Source organism: Rhinolophus hipposideros (assembly GCF_964194185.1).
Source record: "Rhinolophus hipposideros genome assembly, chromosome: 7".
Taxonomy (NCBI): domain Eukaryota; kingdom Metazoa; phylum Chordata; class Mammalia; order Chiroptera; family Rhinolophidae; genus Rhinolophus; species Rhinolophus hipposideros.
This window is the reverse complement of record NC_138053.1, coordinates 65,170,809-65,190,369: the sequence shown is the minus strand read 5'-3', so window position 1 is coordinate 65,190,369 and position 19,561 is coordinate 65,170,809. Positions and strand designations below refer to the sequence as shown.

Genomic DNA, 19,561 nt, shown 5'->3' with positions numbered 1-19,561 from the left:
TTTGCTCTAGCCAGATCATTGCATTCTCTGAACCCACTGTGTTCAATCCCACCTCTGCACCACTTCTCATGTCAGTGGTTCTCGAACATTTTAGTCTCATAATTTGATCTGAGAAGTAGCTGATAACCAATGGCACTGGATCTTACAACTGATACACAAAGCCACCACAATCAGCTGTGTACTACACAACTCTATTGGGCATCATTCACATTACAGTCCTAATAGCTTTGTATATTTGTTACAATTATTTTCCTCCCGAAAAGTAGCTGGAGGAAGAAGTGGCTTTTGCTAATTCACACGAAGACTAGCAGAGACCATTTTCTTTTTTTTTCTTCTTTTTATGTAATATTTTAGGTCCTGCAGCACAAAATACCTTCAAAATACTTTGTGTCTAATTTTATCGATATGCAATCTACTACTGTAATTCATAGAACTGGCACTAACTTCACGTCAGATTAAATGCTTTGTCATATACTTTCCTTCTCAAAGTTTTGCATCACAATATGTGGTTCTAACACTCCATTGTCAAACATTTTTGTCTTCAGACCCCATTACAGTAACTTTTAAAAATCATCAAAAGTCCCCAAGGAGCTTTTATGTGAGTTATATCTACTGAGATTTACTGTATTACACATTAAAACAGATAAAGTTTCAAATATTTACTTAACTAATTCATTAAAATAACAACTTAAAAATCTTTTTACATGTTAATATGGATAACATATCTTTATGAAAAGTATCTAAATCCCCGCAGTGAGAAAAATGTAAACTTTTATAAAATGTAAATTTTTTATATTTTTGTAAATCTATTTCATTTCAGGCTTAATAAAAGGCAGCTAAACTCTCATCTCTGCTTTTGTAGTCAGTCTGTCTTATACATAATGCAACACCCCAGAAATCTCCACGGTACCCATGTAAGAGAATGGGAATAAATAAAGACAAATAACATCTTAATAAAATTATGAAAATAGTTTTTACCCTGTAAATCTCTAAAAAGATCCTAGGGACCCCCCAGTGGCCCCAAGCTACACTTTGAGAACTGCTGGCTTATTGCTATCCCTTCCCTTCCACCTCTCTTCTCTTTACACACTCCTTAACTCCAACAACTCACACTGAAAATCTATGGTAATCAACAGTTAATTTTACTACGTTATGCTTTTCCATCTCCAGTGTAATCTTTTGAAACTGTACAGTAATCAGTGAATAAATATTTGACAATTATGTTACCCACATTAGACAATGAAGCTATTCAAATAGACTCCAGAACACTCACCATCTTTAAATATCTTCTTCATCAAAAAACTGAAATCAGAGTTCTGCCTCCCACTGCCTGTATCTCCATCCCCAACACACACACCACACACACAAACACACACACACACACACACACACACACACATTCCAGTCAAGGAAAAGTGACTAAAAATGCATTATCTGATTCATGCAAAGTAAAGTAAGCCTGTCCTCCAGCTTATAGTTTGAAAAAACACTTCTTTCTTGGACAGAGTTGAAGCTCTAAGTTTTTTACTGATTCTTCCCATAAAAAAAAATATATATTAAGTGGATACATAGTGCCAGGATTTCATTAAATGTCTGGATATCTGCTAGCTTGTCAACATAAACTTAGTCTTTTTCCAGAGAGAAAACCTTAACTCTGAAGGTGGAGAGAAGGAAGAGGATCCCTTCTTGCTTACCCAGGAGCAGATAAACATTGGTGGATTCACTCAAAACAGTTCAGCAATTCCCTCCTGCATTTCCCTACAAGACTGGCTTTCCCATTCTGGGCTATTTTACATTTTATCTTCTCATTTGAAAACCTCCAACAATATTCCTCCATAACTCTTCTTAGTTGAAGATCTTGCCTCATAGGTCACTGAGAAACAAGAAGTCGTCAGATTTAGCCCTCATCTTTCTCAGGACAAATCCACTAAGACACCTGCTGAGCCCACACTCTGCCTTCCCTCCTGCTGCAGCTGAAAATGCATCCCTGCTCCTGCCAGAGACCAACAGCCTCGCCACTTGTGCTCTGAATCAGCTTCCACCTTAAGAACTTTACTCTGGAAATTACCCATACATTTATACGATTTCTTCCTCTCTAAAAGGTCTCATCGTTACATACGAGATCTGACAATTAAGTTCACGAACTTTTTGCAATGATGTTGCTGACCTTTTTTGATATCAGAGGGATTATTCCTTATCAATTTGTACCTGGACAAACAGTTAACCAAGTTTCCTATTTGAAAGTGCTGAAAAGGTTGCATGAAAAAGTTAGATGACCTGAATTTTTCACCAACAATTCATGGCTCTTGAATCGCCACAATGCACCAGCTCACACAGCACTGTCTGTGAGGGAGTTTTTAGCCAGTAAACAAATAACTGTATTGGAACACCCTCCCTACTCACCTGATCTGGCCACCAATGACTTCTTTCTTTACCCAAAGATAAAGGAAATATTGAAAGGAAGACATTTTGATGACATTCAGGGCATCAAGGGGAATACGACAACAGCTCTGATGGCCATTCCAGAAAAAAGAGTTCCAAAGTGGCTTTGAAGGGTGGACTAGGCGCTAGTACTCCAAGGGGAGTATTTCGAAGGTGACTAGTGATATTTAGCAATGAGGTTTGTAGCACTTTTTCTAGGCTGAGTTCTCAAACTTAATTTTCCAACCTTCCTAAATATGCCAGAGGACCTTTCATCTTACCCAATTCCTCCCTGCTTTTGGCTCCATTTCTCTGCCTCCCTTTCAGTAAAACTTACTGCAAGAGTTGTGGAAACTTCTCTCTCCTTCCTCAACTCACATTTTCTCCTCAACACACTCAAACCCACACAGACTTTTCACTGAAACTGCTTTTGACCACATCATCGTGGGCCCACATCTTGCAAAACTTGTGGTCACCGCTCAATGCACATTCTTCGCTGTCTCCCTTTTCTTCCTAGGTGATCTCATCTAGTCCTCTGGCAGAAACTCCAGTTTTATCTCCAACTATGGCTTTACTTCAAAGCTTCAGACGTAATATTCAACTAGCTACTTGCCATTTCTCATAGGCATTACATAACTTCACCCTCCCATTTCCAATCTACCAGCAAGTCCAATCATTTCCTCTGAAATATAATCCTAACCCGTCCACCCTTTCCGTCGCCACAGCTACCACTCTAGTCTAAACTAACATCATCTCTCACCTGCACTACTCTGTTAGCCTCCTAATTAACCTTCCTTGTGTGGTGACTATTCTCCACCAAATACTCAAAGTGATCTTTTAAACAGAAGAATCAAATCATGTTACTCCCCCCGTAAAACCCTCCAGTGTCTTCCCATTACACTAAGAATCCCAACTCCTCAGCCGGAAGGCAAGGCTGGGGAGTCGGCCTCCTCCCTGACTTCATCTTGCCCTTCTCCCTTACTAGCACATTCTAGCCACATTGCCCTTCTGTTCCTTGCTTAAACACATCAAGCTCCTCCCTGCCTCAGTGCCTTTGCAGTTTCTATCCGGAGATTCTCCCCACAGATCTTCCCAAGATTGGTGCCTTCTTGTCATTTAGGTCTCAGTCATTCATGTCACCACCCCATTCAAGGCTGCTACCCCTAGTCCCACCCCAATTGTCCCTTAGAGAGTGAAGTCCCATTAGGGAACAGATGACACACATAAAAGTTATCCATCTCACTCTCTTTTCAGTACTCTGCTTCATTTTCTTCAGGGCACTAATCATCTCTGACATCATTCAGGTATTTATTAATATCTGCCACCTACACTAGAGACTGGGACATAGTAGGAACTCAAATTATTTGTTGAAATCTGTAAGTTACAATCCACCTAGGGACACATGCCCTATTTGTAGATACATAGAATAGTAAAAATAAAGACTATCTTTCCTACATGGCATTTTTGTGATTTTAGCGTAAATGGGCTTTAAATTGAAAAACACAGCACCCATATCTTATTCTCAATTGGGTGGGGTTTTGGAGAGACTGAAAACCACAATGAGCTGAGGTAAGACATCAGAGCAAAGAGGGCAAAATTCTTGACAAATTCCAATTTTGGACAGCAGCACATCTCTATGTCTACCAGTGCTAACCTTCTGCTTGTTATATGTGATGTATTATAAAATCGTCTGCCATTCTGTTGTTTCTCATTTATCTGTATTTAAAATTTTATGGAAAGATATAGATGATCTAAAGAACATGACACGCTCACCCATCATGACCTATGATATTTACAGAACACTAAACCTAAGAACTACAGAATATACATTCTTTTCAACTGCACATGGTATGTTCACCAAGGTAGAACCTATCCTGGGACATAAAACAAGTCAATAAATTTAGAAGAACTGAACTCAAACATGCTCTCTAACCACAACAGAATTAAATTAAGAACCAATCACAATAAGATATCTAAGAAAACCCCCAATATTTGGAAATTAAACACACACTTCAAAATAAACCATGAATCAAAAAAAGAAGAAATCACAAGGAAATTTTTAAAAAATATTTTATACTAAATGATAATGAAAATACAACATATCAAAATTCCTGCAATTCAACTAAAATAATGCTTGGAAGGAAATTTATAATTTTAGATGTTTAAATCTGAAAAAAGAAATGTCTAAAATAGTGATGTAAGGTTCTACTTTAAGAAGCTAGAAAAAGAAGAGTAAACTTACCCAAAGTAAGTAGAACATATACAATAATAAAGAATAGAAATCAACAAAATAGAAAACAGACATACAACATAGAACATAATGTCAAAAGCTGTTTCTTTGAAAAGATCAACGAACTCTAGCTACGATGAAGAAAAAATGACAACACAAATCACCAAAATCAGGAATGAAAGTGGGATTATCACTTTGATCTGACAGACTTTAAAAGGACAGTAAGACTATATTTATGAACAACTTTATGCCAACAAATTTGACAACTTCGGTGAAATGAACAAATTCCATGAAAAATATAGTTTACCGAACTTGAAACAAGATGAAAAGGAAATTCTGAATAGCCCTATATCTTTAAAAGAAATTGAATTCATTATTAAAGAAAATAATAAGCCCAGAGTGTTTCACTGGTGAATTCTATCAACATTCAAGGAAGGAATAACACCAATCTTATGCAAATATTGTTTTTTAGAAAGTAGAGAAGAAATACTTCTCAACTCTTTTTATGAAGTCAGCATGAGCCTAAAACCAAAGCCTGTCAACTACAAACAAGCCATGAGACTGAAAATTAAAACACACTTCAAGATAAACGTGGGATGACAACAATAGCATATAAAAACCTACTATAGAGTATGGCCAAAGTATTACTCAACCGACTAGGCTTATCTCAGGAATCCAAGGACGGTGCAACATTTGACAATCTGTCATTATAATTCACTACACTAAAATTTGAAGACAAAAATTCTTGACAAATTCCATAAAGTATACCTACCAGAAAATTACAATAAATATAAAACTTGAAGGCAAAACCTTAGAAATAGAAGAATGGAGTAGAGTTACACAAGCTAATATGGGGAGACTCCAAAAAATATTTTTGGATGAATAAAAGAAGTTGCAGATACTTACAGTATTTTAAAAACACATACACACAATTCTATGATTTTTCTATAGGAACATACACAGGTATGTAAATACATAGAAATAAGACTGGCAGAAAACATCAGCTTGATAACTTCTGAGAAGAGCAAATAAGGACCAGGATTGTGGAAGCACAGGTTATATAGGGTATGGTTAAAGGACAGCTGAGCTTTATCTACCATGTTTCTATTTGTTATAAGGAAAACGTTGTTTTCATTAATTACTTAGATAACTAAAAAGTAATTTAATACCATAAATATAAATTCAACATAGTGCTGGAAGTCCTAGCCAGAGCAACTGGGAAAGAAAAATAAATAAAAGATATTCAAATTAAAAAGGACAAAGTAAAACTATCACTATTTACAAATGGCATAGTATTATATAGATATTATATATAGAAAGCCCTGAAGGTTCCACCAAAAAACTGTCAGAACTAATAAATTCAGTAAAGCTGCTGGATACAAAATCAATATACAAAAATCTGTTATATTTCTATATACTAATAACAAACTATCAGAAAGAGAATTTCTTTTTAAAATCCCATTTACAATTGCATCAAAAAAAAAAAATGCCTAGAAATAAATTTAACCAAGGAGGTGAAAGACCTGTACCTTGAAAACTGTAAGACATTAATGAAACAAATCAAAGAAGACATAAATAAATGGAAAGATATTCCATATTCATGGAATGGAGGAATTAATATTATTAAAACGTCTATACTAACCAAAGCAATCTGCAGATTCAATGCAATCCCTATTAAAATTCCATTGACATTTTTCACAGAAATAGGACAAACAATCCTAAAATTTGTATAGATTGTATGAAATCAAAAAATACCCTCAAATAACCAATATCATAATCTTCAGAAAGAACAAATCTACCGCCATCATGCTCCCTAATTTCAAATTATATTACAAAGCTACAGTAATCAAAACAGCCTGGTACTGGCATAAAAACAGACATATAAATCAATGGAATAAAATAGAGAGCCCAAAAATAAACCCACACACATAGGTCAATTGATAGATGACAAAAAAACTATGGAGAAAGAATAGTCTCTTCAATAAATAGTGTTGGGAGAACTGGATAGCTACATGCAAAAAAATGAAACTGGACAACTATCTTATACCATACATAAAAATAAACTCAAAATGGATTAAAGACTTGAATGTAAAACTGAAAATCATAAAGCTCCTAGAAGAAAACACAATCAAAGCTCTTTGACATCAGTCTTGGTGATGATTTTTTGGATATGACACCAATAGCAAAGGCAACGAAAGCAAAAATAAATAATTGTGAGTATACCAAACAAAAAAAACTTCTGCACAGTGAAGGGAACCATCGACAAAATGAAAGGGCAACCAACTGAATAGGAGAAAATATTTGCAAATCATATATCTCATAAGGGGTTAATATCTATAATATATAATGAATTCAATAACAACAACAAAAAACCCATGTAAGATTTAAAAAGTGGACAGAACATCTGAATAGACATTTTTCCAAAGAAGAAATACAGATGGCCAACAGGTACATAAAAAGATGCTAAACATCACTAATCATTAGGAAAATTTAAATCAAAACTACAATGAGATATCACCCGTGCTCGCTTCGGCAGCACATATACTAAAATTGGAGATATCACCTCACACCTGTTAGAAGAGCTATTATCAAAACGACAATAAATAACTAGTGTTGGTGAGGATGTGGAGAAAAGAGAATCCTTGTTCACTGTTGGTGGAAGTGTAAACTGGTGCAGCCTCTATGGAAAATAGTATGGAGTTTCCTCAAAATAATTAAAAATAGAACTAATTCTACTTCTCAGTATTTATCCGAAGAGAAAACTACTGCTATGAAGACACATGCACCTCTATGTTCACTGCAGCATTATTTATAATAGCCAAGATATGGAAACAACCTAAGTGTCCATGGATAAAGAAGATATAATATATATATTTAATATATATTTATCTATTCTTATACAGAGGGTGCCACAAAAATGTATACACATTTTAAGAAAGGAAAAAACTGTATTAAAATTACACTGATGGTTGACTGACCACTGCACTATACACCTGAAGCTGAAGCTGAATAATATTGAATATCAATTATAATTTTATATATATATAGTCATGGGATATGGAGTACAGCATACAGAATAGAGTCAATGTAATTGTAATAGATATACACGATGTCAGAGGGGCAATAGATTAGGGGTTATCACTTTGTGAGGGGTGAAATGTCTATTACATTGTTTTGTACACCTAAAACTAATAAATATATATATATATATGTATATATATGTGTGTATATATATATATATATATATATATATATATATATATAATGAAAAAAATACACTGATGGTAAACACTTTGAGCATCTCTTGTGATTGCAGAAGTCAAACATGATTTGTAATCATCTTTTGTTATCAGTATATGTCATGCAGGGTGCCATGCGGGGTCTCTGGTCCCACTCCCCACATAAAAACACAGGATATGGTGAGGCCAGAAAGGAACACCCATGGAGCCATAGATAGGGGAGTCATACCACTATATTCTCGCTGGCGGCTGGGTTGGAGACACAGGAAACAGGAGCCACACGATCCGCAGCCTGCCGTCTACTTGTCTGCTTGTCTGCCAACCCACCAACCCTTCAACGCAGCCACGGCAATTATATCAGTGGCTAATGGCTAACCAGTAACAGCTGATGGCCAACTAGTCACAGCTGATGGCCATCTACTACCCGAGCCAGCACCTTTCCACATGAGGCCGAGAGCCTGGAAACTGCTCTCTGGGACTCTGTCCCCACAGCACATATTGAATATTACAATTTTAATACAGTTTTTTCCTTTCTTAAAATGTGTATACATTTTTTTGGCACCCTCTGTATATTTATGTATTTACATAAACTTATCAATATTTATATAGAATACACACACAATGGAATATTATTTGGCCATAAAAAAGGAAATCTTGCCATTTGCAACAACATGGATGAACTTTGAGGACATTATGCTAAGTGAAGTAAGTCAGAGCAAGGCAACTACCATATAGTCTCCTTTATATGTGGAATCGAAAACAACAAACAAAAACAAAAAACAAGCTCATAGATACAGAGAACAGATTGGTGGTTTCTAAAGATGGAAATGGGCAAAATGAGGGAAGAGGGTCAAAACGTACAAACTTCCAGTTATAAAATTAATTCGGCATGACTATGCAATGTACAGCACGATGACTACAGTTAATACTGTATTGCATATTTCAAAGTTAAGAGAGTAAATCTTAAATTTCTCATCACAAGAAAAAGTAACTATGTACGGTGATGGATATTAACTAGACTTGTGATCATTTCACAATATATAAAAATAGCGAATCATTATGTTGTACACCTGAAACTAATATTCGTATGTTATATGTCAATTATACCTCAGTAAAATAAATAAATAAATATCTATGCAAAATGGTCCTTTCTACTGGACGTACATTGCAGATGATTAAACTACATGATAACAATTAAAAATAAAAACGCACTGGAAACATATACAAAAACTACTTTTTACAAAAGATAAATATATGTAATGCAGGGACTCAACTCTCCCCACACAAGAACACAGGATATAGTGAGGCCGAAAAGGAACACCCATGGAGCCATAGATAGGGGAGTCCGTCATACCTCTATATTTTCAATGGCGGCTGGTCAAGACACAAAAGCACACATCTGCCAGTACCCCAAGGAGGGGTCTTCCTGCACCCTAGTCTCCCTGGGGGCCGGGAGAGACACAGGAAGTAGGATCAACACAATTTGCAATCCACAGTCTGCTTGCAAGCGTAGCCACGGCTACGCTTATATCAGTTATATCAGTGGCTAATGGCTGACCAGTAAGAGCTGATAGCCAACTAGTCACAGCTGATGACCATCTACTACCCGAGTCAGCACCTTTCCACGTGAGCACGAGAGCCTGGAAACTGTTCTCTAGGACTCCATCCCCACAACATATGTATAAGTAAGGATTCAACTAGTTCCTTTTGCTTCCTCTGAAGTTTAGAGACCATAAAAATCACTTTCTTTCAGTTCCATTTATTAATACAACCTGGAACTGAATTGACTCCATTTAGCAAATCAGTTACGTCTGGATGGCAACTTACCAGATATAATACCTGACAGCCAGGGCCTCTAGAGTTTGCTAAAATCGTACGATATTAGAGTGAAAGAAGACTGGCAATTTTCTTTCTTTGCTTTTATTTCTTTCTGGAATAGAATACATTTCCTAAGGCCACTTGCATTTACCTGAATTTTCACTAGGTCCGACCCGTTCAATTTAGACTTAGGTTAAGATTCACTCTCTCAGGCAAAGAATAGGAAAACCCACCTTCCAGCCTGAAGAAATGGCACCAACTGATTTATTTCTTAATAAACACTTGTTGATTTTAAGATGGTTGATGGATTCTTGTAGTTTGCTCCTATCGGAACTAAGCGTTGTCTAAACTTGTCCTAAGAGTGTGTGTGTGGGCGGGGGGGGGGGGAAATTACACGAGCAAACGGAGAAAGAAAACGTGACTAAGGGGGCCTCCTTCAGCTCTACGCACTTGTTCAGCGAGTTGGGATCAACAAGGGGTGGCACGGAGGCCACCAGCGACGGGACCAGGGGGACCAGGAACCCCGAGCGCAGCACGGCAGGCGGAGACCGAGGAGGGGCGGGACACCGCGGCCTCCGCTCCTCCCCTGGCTGGGGCGGACCCGAGACCACGACCCACGTCTCCCGCGTCATCCTGGTCACGGCGCCACCGGACACCCATGCCGGGCCGCCTGCTGCGGGGCCTGTGGCTGCGATGGCGCCGTTACAGGTACCGCTTCGTACCTTGGATCGCGCTGAACCTAAGCCACAACCCGAGGTAGGAGACCACACGCCAGGAGTAGGGGCATCTTCCTTCAACCCGGCGAGGCCACTGCAGCCGGGGGGCCCGAGGCCGGGGGGCCCGAGGCCGGGGGGGCGGAGCCTCAGTCAGGTGGCCAGGCGGCCTGAGGCCATAGGACTCCTGGTGAGTGGAGCCCGAAACGGCAGGACTCGGGGCGACCACAGCGCCTGAGGCAGGCGGGGCTTAAGTGGGCGGAGCCAGAGGCAGGCGGGGCCCCAGGTGGGCGGGGCCCCAGGTAGGCGTCGCCGCGGCCGAGGCTGGAGTTGGAGGAGGGCCGGGCCGACGGGGGCGTGAGCTTTAGGTGGGCAGAGCCTGAGGTCTATTTCCCAGCGTGCCCCGCGCTCGGAGAGTCGCGAGGTCTGGGTCCGCGGCGGGCGTGGGCGCGGGTGGCCGTCTTTGCAGTCCGCCCTGGCTGGGGGCGCCTGTGACTGGGCAAAAACAAATTTTTGAAAAAGAAGAAAATTCATACAGCGTGAGAGTGCGTGCCCTTCTCTCCTCCGAGGAATAGTTAGAAGCTTGAAATTCCTTAGAAAAGCCACACCGAAGTTCATTTTCACAGCTCCGTAGTTTATACGTGAAAGCAACCCAGTCTGGCTGTGAGGATAACAGGTTGGAGTACTTGACGCATAAAAACGAACCAAAAAAAAGCCACTAACAGGTGGTCTGAGTGCTGGGTCTGAAGGAGGGGACCTATCTAGCTGAGTGCGTGACCGGGGTTCAGCGTTTTTGCTGGCGTTAATACGTGGCTTGCTACCCTGTTTCCCTGAAAATAAGACCTAGCCAGACAATCAGCTCTAATGCGTCTTTTGGAGCAAAAATTAATATAAGACCCAGTCTTATTTTACTATAAGACTGGGTATAATATAATATATAATTAATGTAATATAATATCGGGTCTTATATTAATTTCTGCTCCAAACGACGCATTAGAGCTGATGGTCCAGCTAGGTCTTATTTTCGGGGAAACACGGTAGTGATCTGGGCGAAGTCCACATAATGCTCACTTAGGTGAACTAGCTCCGACGAAGGCTAGTAAATAACCAGAGTTTTCCCAAAGTTTCATGCTACTGAAACGAATTCAGATGCATCATTAACTATAAAACTGAGGCAGATTTCTTCCTTTTTGTTCAGAAGTAAAAATACTATTATGGAAGTAAAAGCTATGTAGTCATTAAAGAAGTAAGGTACTCCTGGGAGAGTATGTGACAAAGTGTATAATGTTAAATTTGTATTTGAAACTACACACCTATAAAAACCTATTGCATATGAAGATTCTTACGTTGATAACATTCACATAACAGCTATGGATGTTTTGGGGCCAAAACAGCTACCTGTTTCTGCTTAGGGCTCTCCTACTTACCATCTTTACTACCTTGGGCAATTTCCTAATATCTCCAAACCTGTTTCCTTGTCTGCAAAAAAGACATAATGAATATTAAGGACCCAACAGTATTTGGTATACATTGGGCTTTTCGTAAATATATGCTGTTTTAAATTGAATAGGTTATTACTGGAAGTTAGGTAACTAGAACTACACCCAAACAACTTTTTTTCCGAACTTCTTAGTTTTATGCCCATCAAACACATAAGAATAATCTTCATTAAGGCCAGTAGCCCAGAAAGCATCAAGACTGTCTGGTGAATAGAAACTTTTCCCATTTTCAGGACCCTCCGATATGTTCCAGAAGAATCCAAAGACAAAGTTATCTCAGATGAAGATGTCCTAGGAACATTACTGAAAGTTTTCCAGGCTCTATTCATAAATGATTTCAGTAAACAATCAGATATCTTGACTATGCTTCCAGAATCTGTTAAATCAAAATATCAAGATCTACTGTCAGTTCAACATCCAAGGGTGAAACTGCTTGAATACAGACATCATCAGCAAAATATCTTTAAACCAGAAGAAGTTCTTTATAAAACACTGGGTTTCAGTGTTGCCCGAGCAACTAGCTCATTGATTTCTGCTGGAAAAGGTGTCTTCGTTACTAAAGGATTGGTACCAAAAGGCGCGGTTGTATCTATGTATCCTGGTAATGGCACAATTAGTACTTTGCCAAGAGTTTCTTACATATTGATCAATATAAGTTAAAAAAAATACCTAGCCTCGTAATTCTTAGAGTAAGGAGTTGAACTGGAAACTCAAGATTTCCACAGATTTTTAAATTTGGAAATTAACTGTAAATTATTTGTTAGAAAGTATCCATAAGTATTTGTTGGGATAAATGCATTTTTCTTTTAAGAAAAATTTTATAGTCAATGTTTAAATTTAGCAGAATATAGTATGGCCTACTAAGATCAGACTGAATACTTAGAAGTCACTAGAGAGTAAGTTGGTTTGGCTGAGATAATTGATAACTGAAGGTAAAAATGGTTATTGGTTAAAACATGAAAGATACAATTTAAACCCATAAATCACTGAATAAAGGCTTTCCTGCCATTTCTACACTTGGAAAGTAAAGCAGCATCTTTGCAAAAAGATCATTGACTGGAATGCTCAGTAGAATATGTTATTTGTTAAACTAACATATTATTTGGTGCAATGTAAAATACATGTGGATGTTTGTCAGATAGACCTATGTTTTTGAAAAAGTCCTTCTACTATTTTCTAATTTTCATCCCTAAGCAAAGGAGTCTCAGTTTCTTCCTACACAACTGACTCTGTAAAAACTAAATGGAACAAGCCCGCAACAAATTAATACTAAAATAAATTTAATAGCTTAACATGTCTAGAATATAAATACCCAGTAAATATTAATTTTTTCGTTTCCCCTATTGCCAGTAGAAGGATAAACAACCTGAATGTCAGACTTATCTATCCCCACATATTTCTACATTATTTAATTGGTTATTAACAAAATACATTTTTTAAAACACTCTTAATTTGATGTTACTTTAAAAACAAACAAACAAACAAAAAAATCCATGACTTCGTGAAACTGAGCTTGAAATGTATTCACGTTTTTGTTAAGCGAGTCACATTGTGTGGACAAGTTGATTCTGTGCTCCATCTACTGTTGGGTACTCTTTAAAGGGGAAGGTAGCTAAAGAGAATGTGATAATCTAGATTGTAGGTGAAATATTAGAAAAAGCTAGAGAAATTAAATAGATTCTTCCGTGTTACATTTATGTTCCATAGAAAGGTTCTTATGATGTTTATGATTTTTACATGTTGCTGTAATATCTTTGTCTTGTTGTATAATAGGTACAGTATATCATAAATATGAGCCAATCTTTTTCCAGTCCATTGGAAATCCATTTATTTTTAGATGCTTGGATGGGGTACTCATTGATGGAAACGACAAAGGAATATCAAAAGTCGTGTACAGGTAAATTAGAGCCTGTGTTCAAATTTAATTATAGGTGACAGAACCATACCACAATGACTGACCATTAGCCTTAGTTGCCCTATTGACTAGACAAAAGTGTTTAAAGAGAAATTGCACTTTTTCAGTTGTAGGGTTAATTTTGCATTTTTGAGTTTTAAGATACAGAAGAATAATCCTTTAGCTAATGCTTTTACCTTTTTCAGGTCTTGCAATGGGAGGGATCAACTTGGCCCTCTAAAAATGAGTGATAGTACATGGCTAACATCAGAAATTCAGAATCCACTGGCCTTAGGACAATATGTCAATAATTGTTCAAATGGTAAGTTGGCACCATGGGGCTGTGAGACAACATGTAAATATAGCAGTGGTAATTCTCTTTCTTTGCCATATGAATGAGTGCCAGACACAGTTGAGTTGAATATGTCAGCTGTTTGCAGCCCTTAAGTAAATTATATTAGAGGCAGATATAAAGAGAGAATTTGGGGAAATAATGATATACATTAATTGGAATTCTTTACTATTTTTGTTCTCGTTTTGCAGTAAATATAGGCAATTGATAACTGCCCTTTTGATCATTTTTTAATAGTTAATTTAGAGATTATTTTGTCTGTGCCGCAATATAGCCTTATAGATTAACCACTAGACTGGTATCCCTTTTCTGTTACTAAGTTTGTGAGCCATTTACCGTCTCTGGAGCTTGACTTTCCCATATGTATAATTTTGATCATCTGGCTACAAGTAGCATAGGCTTTCATGTTAGGGAGACATGAGCTTGAAGCCTGATTCTTCTATGTAACTTTTAACCTTCTGAGCCTCTGTTTCCTGATCTTCAAAAAGTAAATAATAAACAACCGAAATGCCCATCGGTAGATGACTGGATTCAGAAACTGTGGTACATTTATACAATGGAGTATTACGCAGCCATAAAGAAGAAAGAAATGGGGTGGGGGGAGGGAGATGAGGGATTAGGGGGATCAAATATATGGTAATGGAAGAAGAACTAACTCTGGGTGGTGGACACACAGTGGGATTTATAGATGATGTAATACAGAATTGTACACCTGAAATCTATGTAATTTCACTAACAATTGTCACCCCAATAAATTAAAAAAAAAAGAAATCTTACTATTTGCAACAACATGGATGGACCTAGAGAACATTATGTTAAGTGAAATAAGTCAGACAGAGAAAGACAAGTACCATATGATCTCACTTATATGCGGAATCTAAAGAGAATAAGTGAATGAACTAATCAGAAACAGTTTTGGAAACAAAGAGGAAAAACTGAGGGTTGTTAGATGGGCGGGAGGTGGTGGGGATAAGAGGGAAGGTGAGGGGATTAGAAAACAGTCGGTAACCACAAGATGGCCACGGGTTTTTGAAAAATAATTTGGGGAACGTAATCAATAATGTTATAAAGATTTTGTAGGGTATCCGATGGACACGTGTCCCATTTGGGAGACCACCTCAGGGAAGATGTAGATGCCTGATCACTGCACTGTACACCTGAAGCTGAACAATAATGAATGCCAACTATAATTTTATATATATATATATATATATATATATATATATATATATATATATATAGTACTTATGGGGATGTTTGGTATAGCATAAAGAATATAATCAATAAAATTGTAATAAATATGTATGGTGTCAGAGGGATACTAGATTTGTTGGGGTAAAAGACGGGAGAGGGTCTAGGGGCACGGTGAAAAAGGTGAAGGGATTAAGAAGAACAAATTGATAGTTACAAAATGGTCATGGAGATGAAGGGTATAGCATAAGGAATATAGTCAGTAATATTGTAATAACTATATATGGCATCAGATGGGTACTAGATTTATTGGGGTGATCACTTCGTAAGTTAAACAAATGTCTAATCACTGTTATACACCTGAAACTAATATACTATTGTATATCAACTGTAATTGAAAAATGAAACAATTATTTTAAAAAAAGTAAATAATAAAACATACACACATATATATACAAATAAAACCTAGCAGTGCTTGAAACATAATAGTGATTATTGAGCATGTTCTGATAATTTAGAAAACTGTACATCAAATGTCATAATTCAGTACTGTTTTCCATGACCTTATAAAATGGCTGTTTCTAAAAATTATGTACTTGTTCCCAGATAGACCAGCTAATGTCTGTTATCAGGAATTTGATGTGCCTGCGGTTTTCCCTATAGAATTGAAGCAATATCTTCCAAACATTGCTTACAGCAATGACAAACAAAGGTTAGTCTCCTAGAAGTGCTTTTCCTATCTTCTGTCTTATGCTGTACTTAAAAATATATATTATCTAAAACAAAGCTGTATAGAATTTGCAGTAAGTTTATTAAGTTTTTTAGTGAAAAATTATAACTTAGATTTTTATGTTCATCACACCTTAATGTGTTAATGTAGACTTATCTGAAATTAAAAAGTTTCCATTTAGCTTATTCTACTTATTGCCCATTTTACTCTAGGTAGTACTTTATGAATACCATCAACCTTAAAGTTATTTTCAAGTGATTCTGTTTTTCGTACCCATAAAATCATCAAAAACTTTAAGGATCATGTTCTCCATCTCTCATGAAAACACCCAGTTGAAGAAAGAAGTCAAATTACACTATTATTTCTTTTGCCCATTTCACTATTAGATATGGAAACTTACTAGTGAAAAACAAACAAACAGGGAGTATACCAACTATACTTAAATTGAAAAATATTATATTTTTAAAAAGGTGATAAAAGGGAAATATTCAGAAAATACTTATTTTAGTGTAACATTTTCTGTCCATTAAGTGTAAAGTCTAAGAATACTCATGTAACAATTTTTAAATATAGCAATGCTGTAGGACGATATAATCTTAGTATCATTTCACTGTGTTGCCATTTGGTAGCAAACTTTATTTTGTATGGGTCCTATTAAATTGTCCTTTTAAAATGAGTGATGTTTAAAACTCAGACTGTTCCCTATACTTAAAACTTGGTAACTTTTCTCTATATATGTGTGTGTTTGTGTATTTAACAATTAGTTTTTTTAGCCATATACTCTGGGGCACGTCATTACTGTTCAACAAGTACAGAAAGAGTTAAATGAAGAGGAGGAACATTGAAAGTTACCTGACTTGTATCCACAAAAAGTATTTTTTTAAATCTATTAATTTTAAGTTATGTTTCCAGCTTTGCAGAATACAAAAATACAAATTAATTTTAAAATGTTAAACTATAATGAATACCATTTTAAAATGCTTTTTGTGATACCAGTTTTGAGGACCTGAAAATAAAAACAACATGTTCAGAAGAAGTAGTCAGTTGTACAAACTTATTGATTTATGGTCTTTTAAAATGATATAGAATACTCTACTTTAAAATAACCTCCATCAGTGATAAGAACTGTTTTCCCTACTGATATAGGGAAAAGATATAGTTCTTTCCTAAGAGGATAATAAGGAATATGAATGACACCTATAAAACCCATATTGGTTAAATTAAAAATATGAGCTTGTATGTTACTACTTGTAACTTTTGTGTATTTCTATTTGTTTTCAGTACACTTCGATGTGTCATTCTTGTTGCGCTCAGGGACATCCAACAAGGAGAAGAGCTTTTTTCAAACTATTATACAATTGTCAGCTAACTATGAATTAGAAGTTAGGTTTTCTACTTATCTATTGAGTTAATTCTAAATGTTTTTTGTTAATTATTCCTGAGTTCCACCTGTACAAAAAAATATTTTGAGATCTAATTGGAGTGGGAGTTTTTTTGTTTTTATCGATACTATATATAGTTTCAATTCCATGAGAAAAGCTCTTTGCTTCAATTTCAAATATGTAATGAATTACACTTTTATTTGGTTTTCACTTAATTACACAGAAGCTTGTTAAATTAAAACCTGCCTGAACTTACATAATTTCAATGTTGTTTTTTTTTATGTATCTCTTTGGTGGTTTATAAAATTTTAGCCAAGTCTTGCAGTGTTGATATGTATGAACTTCTATAAAAGCTCTATTTTTATAGAATAAAGCCAAAAATATTTGTTGTTACCATGAATTAATTGGGGTGTGCTTGTGTATGTGTGTAATTAAAGATTGTTTTAGCTGGCTAAGGGAGAAATGGGGGTTCATTATACTATTTTCTGTACTTTGACTAGTTACACATACAGTTTTAAAGTGTGAGAGGTTGTTTGGTGTGGGAATATAGTTAAAAGATAGTGGTGGTGGGCAGAACACCTCTTCCCCATTTCTCCTGTTTCCATGTGAAAGGCTTCCATTCGTAACTCTCCGGGCCTCTCTCTCCATCCACTGGAGGGAGAGAATTTTTCTAAGATTATCTTTGAAGAACTAGACACCTATGGCCCAGACCCCTCTAAATCCTTCTCTGTGGACTCTACCTGCAGAGACTGTGTCTTGGGCTGCCCTATGCAAGGAGTAGCCTGTAGTCAGCCCAGCCAGCGATGGAGTGAGTCTCATTCTGAGGTGGAGTATATCAGGGAGCCAACTTGGTGCAGCTCTGAAGCCACCTTCTCCGGAGAGTTTTCTTAGTAATAATTACTTTGATCTCCATCAACCTGACTCCTGCGTCCAACTCTCAGTTCCAAACATGGATAAGGAAGAGGGTGTTATTTATTGGGCCCCTCAGATCCTAACATGGAAACTGTATAACCAGATTCTAACCACCTTCACTGCTACAGCAACAGCTTTTCTCAATTTCTTGCAATTTTAATAGCCTCCTGCCCCCTTTACAGAATAGATCACCGTGTGATTCTTTTGAAAGTCAGATCTTGACCTGCCTCTGTGTACTCCTATCCTGGAGTAAGTGCGGAAGTCCTTCACGTACATGATCTAGCTGCTCACTGCCTCTGAACTCATCTCCTGCTCACTGCACGCTAGGTCACATCTGCCTGTCTCTCCTTGAACCAGCCAGGCACATTCCCACCTCAGGACTTTTCCACTAGTTCTGCCTGCAAAGATCTCCCCCAGACAGCCTATAACTCATTCCCTCCGTCACACGGCCTAACCACCCTATTGAAATCTACAATCCCCAGCTGCCACCCCTGAAACTCCCCATTCCACTTCCCCTCTTTTTCTCTATAGCATTTATGAATATACACATCCATGACAGCTTCTCTGATTATTTTTCTCAAACTCATTTGTCTTTTGTGTCACAAAGATCCTGAGAAACCAAGGGAGACTCATCTTGTTAAAAAGCCAATCTACTTAACTGAAAAGATCCTGTTACCTAGAACTTTAAGTACATGTAAAATACGGAAACCAACTCCTGTGGACATATGAGGTGGGCTGAAGCATTTACAAAGGAAGTGTTACAATGTCGATGACTTGAAAAACAGTTCAGAAAAAAAATGCATGTTATACAGAGATGGAATATAGTAAAATGCGAATTGTTCTGTCTGGGTTGTTCTTTATACCTTTCTTTTAACTTTTGTCTTAAAAGTTTGTTGTTTTTTTTCCAAGTTGGAGAAAAACTATCAGCTTAAGAGTAACATGTCATCATTTAGTGAATACCTACCACATGAAAGGTCCTGAGAGATTCAAAGAATAAAACACGGTTCCTGCTCCTAAAATGTTCACAGTGGGAGTATAAAGCTTGCATAGTATAACTTGGTCTGGACTGGAAAGATGGAATAAAGGTATTTTTTAAAAATAAAACATTTTTTACTAAAATAATTCAGATTTATAAATGGCTGTTTTCATTTCTGACATGCTTATGACATGTTTTGAATTC

At 36.9% G+C, this 19,561-nt stretch overlaps 1 protein-coding gene and 1 long non-coding RNA gene across 3 annotated transcripts in view; one reads left to right on the top strand and one right to left on the bottom strand.

The window, feature by feature from the left end:
• LOC308500038 overlaps window positions 1-10,632 on the bottom strand; it is a 66,696-nt gene extending 56,064 nt beyond the window's left edge. Inside the window, exon 1 of the long non-coding RNA XR_013993674.1 lies at window positions 10,431-10,632. This is a non-coding gene — a long non-coding RNA (uncharacterized lncRNA). The remainder of the gene's footprint in view (window positions 1-10,430) is intronic.
• SETD9 (SET domain containing 9) lies at window positions 10,298-19,503 on the top strand (the record flags this gene model as incomplete). Of its 2 annotated transcripts, none has more annotated exons than XM_081054096.1 (6): window positions 10,298-10,464; window positions 12,154-12,521; window positions 13,694-13,817; window positions 14,021-14,136; window positions 15,964-16,069; window positions 17,369-19,503. In XM_081054096.1, 6 exons carry the CDS (start codon window positions 10,367-10,369, stop codon window positions 17,454-17,456), a joined length of 900 nt encoding a protein of 299 aa, XP_080910222.1. The 2 variants fall into 2 exon arrangements, with proteins under 2 accessions (XP_080910222.1, XP_080910223.1); XM_081054097.1 differs by lacking the exon at window positions 17,369-19,503 and adding an exon at window positions 16,386-16,473 and having other exon boundaries at window positions 10,367-10,464.
• Window positions 19,504-19,561: the final 58 nt, after the last annotated feature.